Consider the following 13,121-nt stretch of genomic DNA (forward strand, 5'->3'; position numbering starts at 1 on the left):
TTAAAAGAAAGAAAATATGAATATATCCATACCTCGATGAATATGTTATGTGTAATAGGAGAACAAGGGTCTCTACATATTTTATATGCAGTAAAAATGAAAGAGAAAAAAGAGAGGAATACATAGCAATTAGAAGTGAGGTAAAACTTAATAGGTAATAGTATTGGAAAAATATAATATTGAGCATTAACTTTATAAAAAAATTAATGACATATTTAGAATAACGTAGTGTTAAAAACTAATCTAAAAAAATTGAACATTTAATTTAAGAAATTAAAATTTGAAAAAGTTGAAAATTGGCTAAAGATCAGAGGAACTATAATCTTGTTTTTATTGGATTGGGCTTCAGATCTAGTTTTGAAAATAGATCCAATTTAAATTGAGCTTATATTTTTTTGTATGTTATTAATTATACAACTACTTATATATTTTTATAACTAACTTTTAAAAATATTTTTATTGTATTTTCTTAAAAAAAATTAAACCCGTTTAAATTAAATTAATTTAAATCTAAAAAATATAAACTAAAGTGCTTAAATAGTGGAATGGGATAAGTTTTCTCATATCATTCCTCTTTCTGGGTCAAAATATAGAAAAAAAAATAAAAAGTGATAAATAAATAAAAACATTTAAAAAGGACACGTGCACAGAGTAGGTTGCAGGTGGCCCCAAAGGATGCGAGAGTGTAGCAGCGTTTCTCTCTCTCTCTCTCTCTCTCTCTCTCTCTCTCTCTCTCTCTCTCTCTCTCTGTATTCAGTGCCTCTGCCAAAACCAGATGGCACAGACAGACAGTGTGGAGGAGTATGAAGGCCCAAAGCGATCTCGGTGGCTAAAATTCTGCATAATTTGGTTTAGGACTTTATAGCCATCGGTGCCCCATACTCCTCGTTCCATCACACATCTCTTCTTCCTCTTCTCCTTCATGCGATGTGATGTCACTCTAATTCATTCCTTCCTCCATTCCCCATTCCCCCTTTCCCCCATTCCCCTTCTTCGCCATGACCGCCTCTCAACTCATCTCCGTTAGTCCCGACGAACTCCGCTTCCATTGTACGTCTTCTCTCTCTCTCTTCTCAATTCCCTTTCGCTCTTTCTTACCAATTGCTGTTTAATTTTTCCTTTCTTTCACAAAAATCACCTCTTTTTTTCTATATTCTTCTTTTTACCATCACTTCCTTCTCATAATATTAATCATTAGACACGTTTATCGCTTTATTTACTCTCCTGATTTTCGTGTAACCAGTTGAGTTGGAGAAGCAAACGTTTTGCGATCTTAAGGTCCTCAATAACACACAGAATCATGTTGCTTTCAAGGTATTTTTTTTAACTTAATGTTCCTCGATATGCTCTTGCTTTCTTTTTAATGCATGTGATTCCAGTGTATTTTTCTTAATTTTCTCCTTGACAGGTCAAAACCACTTCTCCCAAGAAATACTTCGTACGACCTAACACCGGTGTCGTACACCCCTGGGACTCCTGTATCATCAGAGGTGCTGCATGTTAATATTACCGAGTTACTTATAAGGCTAGTTCTTTGATTATGATACGTATTATCTTTATTTGGGTTAGATATATACCTGAAGCGATTTTAAAAAATGGAAACTACTAAATATTTAAATGAAGACAAGTTTCTGATACTGTCTTCTTTAAATAATTACGATAGATTATAGAAAATTGATAGATTTTGCTTTTGATTCCTTAGCCCCTGGAGAGCACACGTTACCAAAACCGTTTTATTTTGCTTTAAGACTTTTATGATATCTTTGATTGGTGGTGTGATCAGATAAAATGAAAAGCAAAATTCTCACCTTTTAGCCAAATGAAAAGGAAAAATGTTATCAAGACAAATTTTATTTATTTGCTGACATTAATTACAAGTATTTATTAAACTTTCCCCTCATGATTTTTAATTTCTAATTATTTTAAGCAAAGACAAATAAGATATTAGGAAGTGTGTTGCTAGCACTTCTCTAGCATATATGCATGTGAACAGGTTATTGAATGCACATCTAGTGGACGTAAATTTTAGAAATCTGCTGTTTCATACATTACATGTGTAGGAGGAAACGGAGGGTGATGTTTAGGTCTGTGAAAACTGCAAATTTCAACTGATCAATAATGGAAGTTTTTCTTTCCTGCAAAGGACTAGGAATAAGTGATTAAGAGCTTTATTTGAGCTTGTGATGCTCTATGTCAGGTTTTTTTTGTTCCATCTAGATGAACTGTTCTTGTGTTAAATTTATTTGCTTAGGAGCCCAGAACTCCTCCCAGTCTATGGTAGTAGAATTTGTCATATTGTCAATTTTTATTTTGTACAGTCACCCTCCAAGCCCAACGGGAATACCCTCCAGACATGCAATGTAAAGACAAGTTTCTCTTACAGAGTACAATAGTGAGTCCAAATACTGATGTTGACGACCTCCCAGCAGATACTGTAAGAGGGCCAACACTGTCTTTTATACGGGATCAACTATACAGATTGAAAAGCAAAAATTTATCACTGATACTGTTAATTTCACTTGCAGTTTAATAAGGAAAGTGGTAATTCAATAGAGGAGTTGAAATTAAGAGTTGCATATATCTCTACTGCCTCACCCGAAGGAAGCTCTGAAGACGATGCATCAAGGAGCTCACATAAACTCGATTCCTCTTCTGTGAGTCTCTTTTCCTCCCCCATTACCCTTCGTGGAAATCAGTTCCACATTTTTTCTTTATTTTGAATTTCGTAATTTTATGTGTTTACCCATAATGCCATATGTTGTATCTTGGATTTTGTGACAGCATTAATTCCACTTTGTTCATGCACAACCTATTACTCGTGATACTTGCTGCATTTGGTGGAAACAACGTAGGACTTGGTATTTGAGAAAGCTAGAAAACATATTAAGATTGATAAGTAAAGACAAAATAAAAATTGAAATCAGTGAAACATTTGAACTTCCTTCTATAGGTCCCTTCTGATTGAAAATATAAGCATGTGTGACATCAAGCTTCTCTATCTGGTTTATTCTGCTCAGTTTTTACTTTATAATTTTATGGAGGTGTTTCCTCGGCTTTTAAGTGGCATAAAACATCTAGCAGAGTGTGCACTGTACAAATTGACCCATGAAAGGAGTGTGGAATAAAAGTATGCTCAGGTCTTTAGTTAATTTGTCGAGAATATACTTATAACTTTAATTCTTGTGGGACTGTTTATAGATTATATCATTTGTACACGCTGAATTTAAAGTAATTACTACTGTATTTATGATACCAGTTTATTCTTTTAGGTTAAGACAGTTGTATTGACTGCTTTTAATTTCATTCCATTCACATGCATACTGACTCCATCTGTGTATCACCAAAACGAATGGATAGTTGCTTGAGTTGTATTCTGTATTTGAGTTGTTATCTCTAATTGCACGTCAATTGCTCATTGTCAGTCATTTCCTAAATTGTGGCAGTTGATTGCAGACAATTAAACCTTCCCTACTTTTTCAGTTCTATTCTTTATTATATTAGCCAGTCATGCTTAAATTAAATTTCTATTTTTTAAGAGTCAGGTTTTACAGAATCTGAAGGAAGAAAGAGATGCCGCTGTCAGACAAACGAGACAGCTGCAACAGGAACTGGTAATTGTTCTGCGTTTTCCAACATCGCTCTTTTATCATAAGATTTTGGTTAAGATTTTATTTGGAGTTGTTGTTCAAAATATGCACTCATGGTGATTCAGTTGAATGTGAGGAATAAACAAGTATTAGAATTAGAAGCCTAAGTTGGAACCATCAATGATATTGATACGCATGCACATTGTCTCCACCTCTCTTCCACCTTATATTTTCTCTATTAATTTACTTTCGTTTCATATCATATTATCTATTTTCTTTTTTCTGTAAATATCTCTCCTTTTCACTTCCTGGACCCTAGCAGGTGTTTGAATATAATTTTCTTTAGGAATTTAGAGTCTTCTCTTTCCTAAAAAAATCACAATGTACAATAGAAAACATAATAGACCTATGAAATGCAGTGAACATTATTATGATCTGAGCCTGTATACTTGACTATATAATGATAAGTTACATAATTTCTTCACTTTCAAAAAAATACATAAAGTTCTTCTGGCTTCCTTTCCTTTTTGTTAGTCCAATACTTTTTATGAGGGCATTAATACTGACTTGGTCAGTAAAACTAAAGCCTCCCCTTCAACAAAAAGGAGCACATGAGGTATGTAAGAGCTAAAAGTGATTAGGGAAGTCTTGTTTCCTTTTGGGTGCAGTGCGACTGTTGGATCTGTAATAATTGTCTGTTGTATTGATTACTGAGACTTGAGAGGTATTTATAAATATCATTAATGTATCTACTGTGTTAACTGTGTAGGACATGCTGAAAAGACGAAGAAACAGAAAAAGTGATCCTGGCTTTTCCTTCATCTTTGCCATTTTTGTGGGTGTCCTTGGAGTTTTACTTGGCTTTCTTTTTAAACTCTTATTCTCTTCTCCATCTAGAGAATGATTTAGACTATCCCGTAAATTTCCATGCAGACTCTCCGTATTGTTCACTGTATACGTTTAAAGCTTAACATTCTTTTCAATTAGAATTTTTTCCAATACGCCTCGCACTGTTATCTGGATGAGGAATGCATAAATACTTGCAAGAGGAATGGAAATGTTTTCTCAGTAATTTACAGGTTTTCATTATAATACTCCTCTAACACAAATATACACTAAATTCAACAACAACTTCATTTCCTGATAATTTGAGTTTGAATTTACTGGATTGAAAATAAATAAATAAATCAACTTAAATTAATTTAAGTGTTTCGATTCTTAATAATTAAAAAAAAATGTCCTTTTAAGTTGGTTTTTCCTCTTGCATGTAACAAAAATGAAATTAAACTGCATGAAAAATTATAATACCAAAAAAGACTAAAGTTTTTATTGGTTAATACTTTATATTTTATGATCTTTGTTTCTGTCAGAAATACGTAATTGAGTTTTTTATTTCTTAAAAATGACACTAATGACGCATTTGTGCAAATTTTCTTGGTACCAAATAGCAGTTCTGGTTTCAAAATAGTAAATAATGTATGCAATAATAATATAAAAAATCATATCCACTCTGTCAAAAGTATCATATGTGATAAATTTATTTGTTTTTAAATAATTTTATCAAAAAAATAATATCAATAATGTTTTTTTTACTTGATTAAAGTAATATGTCTATCATGTACTTGTTCAAATGTTTACCAAAGATAATTCACGCAATATATTTTATATGAAATTTATCTGTGTCTTTCTGTTCCCACATGATTTAGTATACTTATCGTATTTTTCTGTCCTTTTTTTATTTATCTGTCTTAATTACAAAACTTGTTAAATGATTTTTCTTTTTACTAAATATGTTTTTGTACATTTTGAGGAAAGCTATTTTATTTTCCTTTCAAATAAAATGGAATTTTATGAATGTGTGTATCTTGGTGAAGAGAAAGGGGGAAATATAACTTTTTTTAGAAGAAATAGTTATGGACTTTGTATTAAAATTTATAAACTAATTTATAAAAATTATGTATTTAAACAGTTTGTTAATTAATCTCATTGAAATAATATAAAAGTATCAAAATAATTTGATTCAATTCATCACAAATTAAGTTAAAAAATACTAATTCAAGTTGATTTACTTTTAGTAAGGAAGAAATTTGTAATTTGATTCGATTTAGCATGGTTAATGGGTTAATGAGTTGACTTATTTATGAATGTGTTGTTTTAATAATTTATTTCATATATCTACTGCACTCTAATGAAAATGATTTGATTTGATTTAATTTTTTTACAAAAGTGGAATGAAAATGTTTAGTTAATTTTTCAAATATTATTATAAAGGTACTAATTAAATATTAACTATAATCAACATATATAACTTGATAAACAAATAAATTAAATTTTCAAACATTATTCAACAATATTTTAATATTAGAAAAAATCAAATTATAAACCCGTATATTTAAAAGTAGTAAATGATAATAATAACAATAACAAACTTATAAAAAATGATAAAAAAAGTTAATAAAGTGTTGTTGGTGGATGATAGGTCAACTCACTTTTAATCTTATTCAAATTCATTGTGAAACGAGTTGAGTCACAAATTAAAATTTATTTTGACATCTCTAAAATAATAATTAAGAGTCAATCAATAATTTTTTATTGGAAAGAGTTTTAATTATTTGAATAATTAAACATCATATTTATTCTCTAAACTATTTTTTTTTAATATTTCATTTTGAATATAATAGGTAACAAAACTATTACAAAATCCATATATCTGTGTTATTTTTGTTTAACTATTTTCAGTTTATAATAATATACGTATTTTAGTAAATCTTTTATTATACTATGATACTTTATTTTCTCGAACAACTTTAATTTAATATTTATTATTTGATATGGGTGATGCTTTAAATTGGATTAAAATAAACTTACTTTTTAATCTAATTTTAAATATATTAAATCTAGATTGAATATTTTAAAATTATATTTAAATTTTAATTTGAATCAGTCGCATCTAAGTTTAATTTGATCATATTCAAATTAATGTAAGTTGTCTTAAATTCATTTCACTTAATCCGATCAAGTTTTATTTGAATTAAATTTTATTTAGCTAATCTAATATAAGGTAAACTTAATCTAAGGGTTCGATCTATTCTAACCGATATTTACATGTATTTTATCTTATTTAGTTTTCACTAAAATTAATCTAATTTAATTTTGTTTAGACATGTATGTAACATCCCAAAAATACAGCATAAAATCATATAATAGAATAATCACATATTAACAATATTACAGTTCAATTCTGAAATTAAGAAGTCTGAAATTAAGAAGTACAATTATGGCCGAACAACCTTACCAAAATACTGCAGAATTTAAACTTTACATAAATACTGACTAGACCGAACAGTTTCCAAAACTACCTACACCGAACGGTTCTACAAAACTAGAAGCAGAATAATAATCGAACGGTCCTAAGGTTCGGTCTTCACTTCCACTTCTTCCAGCAACTCTTCTCCTTCTGCTCACATCCACAAGATGATCATTACAACATGGAGGACAACCGAACGGCAATACAGACAAGACAGGAAAATAGAGTAAACTTATGTAATTTAATTAATGAAACAAACATATATATCACTTAAGTCTGATACAAATTAATATATCATACATTATTGCATGCAAATAAACAACCATTTGACTCTGACTGTCCGGACTGTATGAATTCTGTGTAGCTACGACGTTTGTGCACCCGGGTGATGTAGTAACTGGGATACTCTCAATAGCTGTCACCCGAGGTTAATCTGTTCCGTCCAAGTTGGCCTTATGAACTAAGACCTCCTGTCATTCACACGCATGAGTTACTCCTCTCTACGTGAGAATTAGTAATCACGGAATATCAGGATAAACGCCAGCTAAGTTTTGCCCACATTCATACTTTACCATTCAATAACCAATTTCTGAGATATTCCTCCCTGGAATACTCTTTCATATCCAAACTATTTCATTCATATCACATTTCAAAATTCCATCATACTTCATCATCAATATATTCAACTGAAATAAGACCACACTTTCTCATCATAGAACATGTCCGAATGGAATAACACTCCTTAGAAACTAACATGACCGAGCGTTATTTACCAATTGATCCGCTTCAATGAACTGACCCTTAAGAGTTCAAACCGAACACTACAAAGCCTAGGCCGAATACTAAGACTCTAGGCCAAACACCATTTAATGAGACTGAATACTGTTTGACACCGAATACTAATAACAAACTGAATACTATGAAGAAACCGAGAGATAAAAAGATGTTGAATACTGATAATACTTAGTTTTTAGTCTTAAGACAGAACACTGAAGAGACCGAGTACTAGTCTGAGATCGAGCACTGTAGAAACCGAACACTATTGAGTTTGGCCGAACGCTCTTATTTTAAAAATGGTAATGATAGATTACTGAGACGAGACCGAGCACTTGGTTTAAAACCGAGCACTACTTAGACCGAGTGTCGGGTTTAAGACCGAACACTACTTAACTTATAGAATGAAGAATTAAATACCGATACAAATAATGGATTTTTAAGGGAGATAAATATACTAGTATATGTGTAAGTAATATTGAATACCAAATACAAAGAGACAACTACACTTAGACAGACACTTATTTACAAGTATACTAAGATAAAATCGATCGGTCATCAACTAAAATTCTTCCCAAAGGAAGGATCCAGTACAAATCGAATGCTCAAAGGAAAAATTGAACGGTCAATAATGACTTTTGGTGATAAACATATAATTACAAAGGAAGTTACAGACTTAAGATCAAATCTTATATCAATCCAGTTCTTCATCATTTATATTCATACACTCATACAACCAAAAATGCAGTAACAACCATACTTCATTTTCATCCAATAATCAAACAAACATGCAATCAGTCAAAACAATAATCATAATCAAATTATATAAGCTTCCCTTACCTCTAAACGTGACTTGACGCTCACATGTGCAGAATATTGGTTCACCACTACAATTTCTTCTACCCTTAAAATTCATTGATTACAAAACTAGACCAAAATAAAGGACCAAAACACTATCAGAATCACATGTAGAAAAGTGATCAATCCGTGCAACCAGAACTTGGTTTGCATGTGCCAGAAAACCATACGACTGAGGAAGGAATGAACTTACCAGCTTAAACCCAAAACTTGATGTGCAAAGCGTAGCTCTTGGCACCAGGAATACTCAGGCGTGGTTTGAATGATGATCGAAAGAAGAAAAGAGTAAAATTTCTTAGAGAGAAGTAGGAGGTTTGTAGAGAGAAGGAGGAGAGAATGAAAACTCAGAAGGTTGAAGATGAAGGGTGCATGCAGAAAAGTGGCGTGAAATTTGAAAACTTAAGTTTTACTCCTACCGTAAAAACCGATCGGCCACTCCGCTGCTCACGCCTGTCTTCCACTTTCTGATTTTCACTAACACATGGCTTCCAATTACACAGGGTTTTTTTAATGCTTCTGACACCTTGCACCTACACGTGTCTTCCACTATCATGAAATTTTAAGGGTTCTGACAATGTGTCTTGTCTAACTTAATTAAACTTGATATAAAATTGTCTTAACTAAACTTGACATGAACTTTGATTTACTTAATTTAAATTTGAACATGTTTATTTAACTCAATTTAAACAAAACTTTACTTAGAATCACTTAAGATTTAGAATACTCTAATTTAATTTAAGATTATAGCAATATGTAGTTAGACCTAACCTAACTTAAATATAAAAATGGTTTAACCTTACACGTACTGATCATACTTTATCTGAATCTAACATAACTTAACTTTTCATGATTTCGATAAATCAAAAGTTACTCTAATTTTAAATTAAAAAAGTTATCCAATTCAATTTAAATTAAATACATTAATTAGCTAAAAAAATATACAAACTTACATTTGAGATAAATAGAGTAAACTGGAAGTATAAATGTACAGTAACCAATCAAATTTGAAAATTTATGTTTCTTTAAACCCTGTTATTTTAAAATTTAAATTTTTTTTAACTATTTTAAATGTGTTAAAGTAGTCACTCCCCAAAATAATAATAATAATGTGCGTTAAATATTTATGTATTGTTTATTTATCCCGCCCAACTTTATATGATACGGTATTTTTTGTTTTTCAAAACTATATTGACTTCGTTTTAAAATTGGAGATTAATAAAAGGGATAACATTATCAAGTTGGAAAAACTACTAATCCTAGTATTCATATTTATTCGGTCAAATCTATATTATTATATAAATAGAATTATTTTTTAGTTTTATATTTTAATTGAATAAATTTAGCTTTTAATAAATAAAAATTATTAACACGTTTACTAAAAATAATTAAACACATTTTATTTATTTAAAAATAACTAAATAGTTTTAATTTAAAAATAATGATTAGATAACATTTTTAATACTGTTTTTAATTTTATTTTTCAAAATTATATATAATATATTGTATTACTTTATTTTATAATTAATTAGTTATAAAATAATAAAATTATATATTATTCAAATGTAATAAAAATATAGTTATTTATAATGTATCTGGCTGCTGCTTTGTCCATCCATTATGAATGGAAAATGTTCCTGTTAGAAAGCTCAAGCAAAACACTCTCAAACTCTCTCTTTTTTCTCTCCCTATTATATATATATATATACAAAATATATGTAATAGGAAATGACATCAGAAAATACGAAATTTATATAATACAACCACATGCAGAGGATAGAGTAGGAGACTTAAATGAAGAGGAAATAATCTTAATCTTATGTGGAACTTTCCGAGAAATTGCATTCTGTCCTTTCAAATATTAAAATAAATATAAATAGATTGGGAGTGTTGACATTCAAATATATTTTTCTCATTCATCATCCAATTTGTGTTTGCGATCGATCCAAAACAATGGACGCCTTCACTTCCTTCTTCGATTCAAGAAACCGATGGAATTACGATACGCTCAAGAACTTCCGTCTCATCTCTCCCATCGTTCAAAGTCACCTCAAGAAGGTTCCCTTCTAATTTCTACCTTTTTATGATTTTTTTTTTAAATTTTTTCCTTCAATTAGCGAAGAAATGTGGAAGCCATGGATTTCATAAGTTTTCTCTCATAGTTTTTGTTATACCAATGTCTCTTCTTTTGCTTTTATCAATTTCTCTGATCTTAACTAGGGTTTGCAAAAATTAGGATTGTAGGATCTTCGGATGGTGGATGTTTTGGATTTCATCGTAAATTTTTCTTGATTGGTTTCTTAATTTGGTTTTGTGATTGATTGTTGTAGGTTTATTTTACTCTTTGTTTCGCCGTGGTTGCTGCTGCCGTTGGGGCCTACCTTCATGTTCTCCTGAACGTTGGGGGTTTTCTTACTACGGTGGCTTGTGTTGGAAGCAGCGTTTGGTTACTCTCTACATCTCCTTCGGAAGAGGTATCTGTCATTTTAAGCCGCTGTTGTTTTTTTTTCTTCTTTTTTTGTGATCGCTATTCACCCGCGTTTTTTCTTTTCTTGTGATGTGCAGAAGAAGAGGGTGACTTTGTTGATGGCCGCGTCACTGTTTCAAGGTGCCTCCATTGGACCCTTGATTGATTTGGCTATTCAAATAGAACCAAGGTATGTGCTATGTGGTGGTCAATGGATTGTGTGAGGATTCATGTGATACATTCAACGCTCCTGTCTCCTTTGATTGGAATTAAATCATTGACTTTTTGTTTGGATAAACTTTTAACGACTTTGTAAGGGTGAAGAAAGTGAGAAAAAAAAATGAATTTGACTTTTCTCGTATTGATATAAACTTATGAATAAGATAAAACCGGTTTATTGGAAAAGTTAAAATGAGAGTTTCTATAAAAGATTGAGTTTATAAGTTGTAGAAAAAGCTTAATTTGTTCTTTTTTTATCTTCTTTAATTATTTTTTTCTCCGGGATAGTACCTTCAATGATAGTTAGTCTTCGAGATGTTGAATGTTTTATAGTTCTGTGACATTATTCTTTTGTTTCTCCAGCCTTATCTTTAGTGCATTTGTGGCAACATCCTTGGCCTTTGCATGCTTCTCGGGAGCAGCTTTGGTTGCAAGACGTAGGGAGTACCTGTACCTTGGTGGCTTGCTTTCTTCTGGATTGTCCATCCTTCTCTGGTTGCACTTTGCTTCTTCCATTTTTGGAGGCTCAACAGCTCTCTTCAAGTTTGAGGTAAGTGATTGTCATTAATCCCATTTCTGTGAAAATAGCTTGGGGCATTCTGATTCTTGATTATACATATACTGAGAGAAATGCTGGCGATACTCTTTTTAAGACTCTCGTTCTGACATTCTCTCTAATATTGGTAATTTAGTGGAAATTACAAATTTTAGTAGGTTATAATTTGCATTCAAGGATCCTGCCATTTGATTTAGAACTAAGAGGTCTCAAAATTTCTTATTGCTAATTAATATTAACCAATAACCAATAAAATTTTGGGAGTATTAACATCCCTTCTTATAGGAATTAAGTATTTGTTTTTTTTTATCCTTTTAAGTCTCAATTTACACAGTTTATTTCATGTTGTTGCAGCTGTACTTTGGGCTTTTGTTGTTTGTGGGTTACATTATAGTTGACACCCAAGAAATAGTTGAGAGAGCACACTTGGGCGATCTGGACTATGTAAAGCATGCCTTGACCTTGTTTACCGATTTGGTTGCAGTTTTTGTAAGGATTCTTGTCATTATGGTGAGTTTGATTGTTAAAGCATCTTTTTTTTTTTATGGATTCTCCTCTACCTTGCAAATTTGTATTGACGGGACTTTTACTATTATTTTTCAGTTGAAAAATTCAGCTGAGAGGAACGAGAAAAAGAAGAAGAGGAGAGATTAATTTCTTACCAATCTGCTCGGTTTACACCTCTGTTCCCTTGGTCTTCAATACATAGGATACTTGACTATAAAGTGATTTAATCTTCACGAACTTTTTCCTACTTGTTTGCTTCTGAACTTTTTAACAAAGCATGTACTAAAATGAAAAAAGTAAGGTGGTCTTGGACAACCAGTTCAATTATTTTTTCTTTTTCTTTTTGTGTTAATATAAATAACTGGAGTACCTTTAAAAATTAAAAAAAAATTATATATATTCAAGTAAGGTGGTCTTGGACAACCAGTTTCCCACCCAAAATAGGAATAATAACTAGTCAATTTAAAATGTATTTTGAATATTTATATAACCATTTGTAACTTTTAAGAATATGCATTAATCCTTGATAAATCATTATTAAATTACTTATTTGTTTAAGGTTAAGAATGGAATTGGATTAATATGTTCATCAGTTATTGTAATTCTTACTATTTCTCTTTTAATTCTGTGCATATAGTGGAAGTTTAAGTAATTAATCAAACATGATATTTATGAGGGTCAATTGTACTATGTAAGTATGTGATACGTCGTGACAAAAAATAAATCTGTAAATTTAATGTTTAATTGTTTTGAAATATATATATATATATATATATATATATATATATATATATATATATATATATATATATATATATATATATATATATATCAGAAACCATAGTAGGA

At 30.6% G+C, this 13,121-nt stretch overlaps 2 protein-coding genes across 3 annotated transcripts; both read left to right on the forward strand.

Moving 5' to 3' along the window:
* Positions 1-679: 679 nt before the first annotated feature.
* Positions 680-4,659, forward strand: LOC108334635 (vesicle-associated protein 2-1). Of its 2 annotated transcripts, none has more exons than XM_017570527.2 (7): positions 680-1,050; positions 1,244-1,314; positions 1,409-1,490; positions 2,319-2,434; positions 2,526-2,654; positions 3,543-3,611; positions 4,357-4,659. In XM_017570527.2, exons 1-7 carry the CDS (start codon positions 999-1,001, stop codon positions 4,489-4,491), a joined length of 654 nt encoding a protein of 217 aa, XP_017426016.1. In that variant the 5' UTR covers positions 680-998; the 3' UTR covers positions 4,492-4,659. The 2 variants fall into 2 exon arrangements, with proteins under 2 accessions (XP_017426016.1, XP_017426015.1); XM_017570526.2 differs by having other exon boundaries at positions 684-1,050; positions 3,537-3,611.
* A 5,717-nt stretch (positions 4,660-10,376) lies between these two features.
* LOC108335092 (bax inhibitor 1) lies at positions 10,377-12,599 on the forward strand. Its single transcript, XM_017571028.2, has 6 exons — positions 10,377-10,581; positions 10,854-10,997; positions 11,089-11,180; positions 11,573-11,759; positions 12,120-12,275; positions 12,369-12,599. The coding sequence occupies exons 1-6, from the start codon at positions 10,477-10,479 to the stop codon at positions 12,417-12,419; spliced, it is 735 nt and encodes a 244-aa protein (XP_017426517.1). The 5' UTR covers positions 10,377-10,476; the 3' UTR covers positions 12,420-12,599.
* The last annotated feature ends 522 nt before the right edge of the window (positions 12,600-13,121 follow it).

Source organism: Vigna angularis, chromosome 10, assembly GCF_016808095.1.
Source record: "Vigna angularis cultivar LongXiaoDou No.4 chromosome 10, ASM1680809v1, whole genome shotgun sequence".
Classification (NCBI taxonomy): Eukaryota; Viridiplantae; Streptophyta; class Magnoliopsida; order Fabales; family Fabaceae; genus Vigna; species Vigna angularis.

Excerpts from the sequence above, each read along its gene's own strand:
- LOC108334635 (XM_017570526.2), top strand. The coding sequence starts at position 999 with ATGACCGCCTCTCAACTCATCTCCGTTAGTCCCGACGAACTCCGCTTC. Across the intron at positions 1,315-1,408 it reads AGAATCATGTTGCTTTCAAG|GTCAAAACCACTTCTCCCAA; the intron begins GTATTTTTTTTA and ends TCTCCTTGACAG. Across the intron at positions 2,655-3,536 it reads ATAAACTCGATTCCTCTTCT|AGTCAGGTTTTACAGAATCT; the intron begins GTGAGTCTCTTT and ends CTATTTTTTAAG.
- LOC108335092 (XM_017571028.2), top strand. The coding sequence starts at position 10,477 with ATGGACGCCTTCACTTCCTTCTTCGATTCAAGAAACCGATGGAATTAC. Across the intron at positions 10,998-11,088 it reads CTACATCTCCTTCGGAAGAG|AAGAAGAGGGTGACTTTGTT; the intron begins GTATCTGTCATT and ends TGTGATGTGCAG. Across the intron at positions 11,760-12,119 it reads CAGCTCTCTTCAAGTTTGAG|CTGTACTTTGGGCTTTTGTT; the intron begins GTAAGTGATTGT and ends ATGTTGTTGCAG.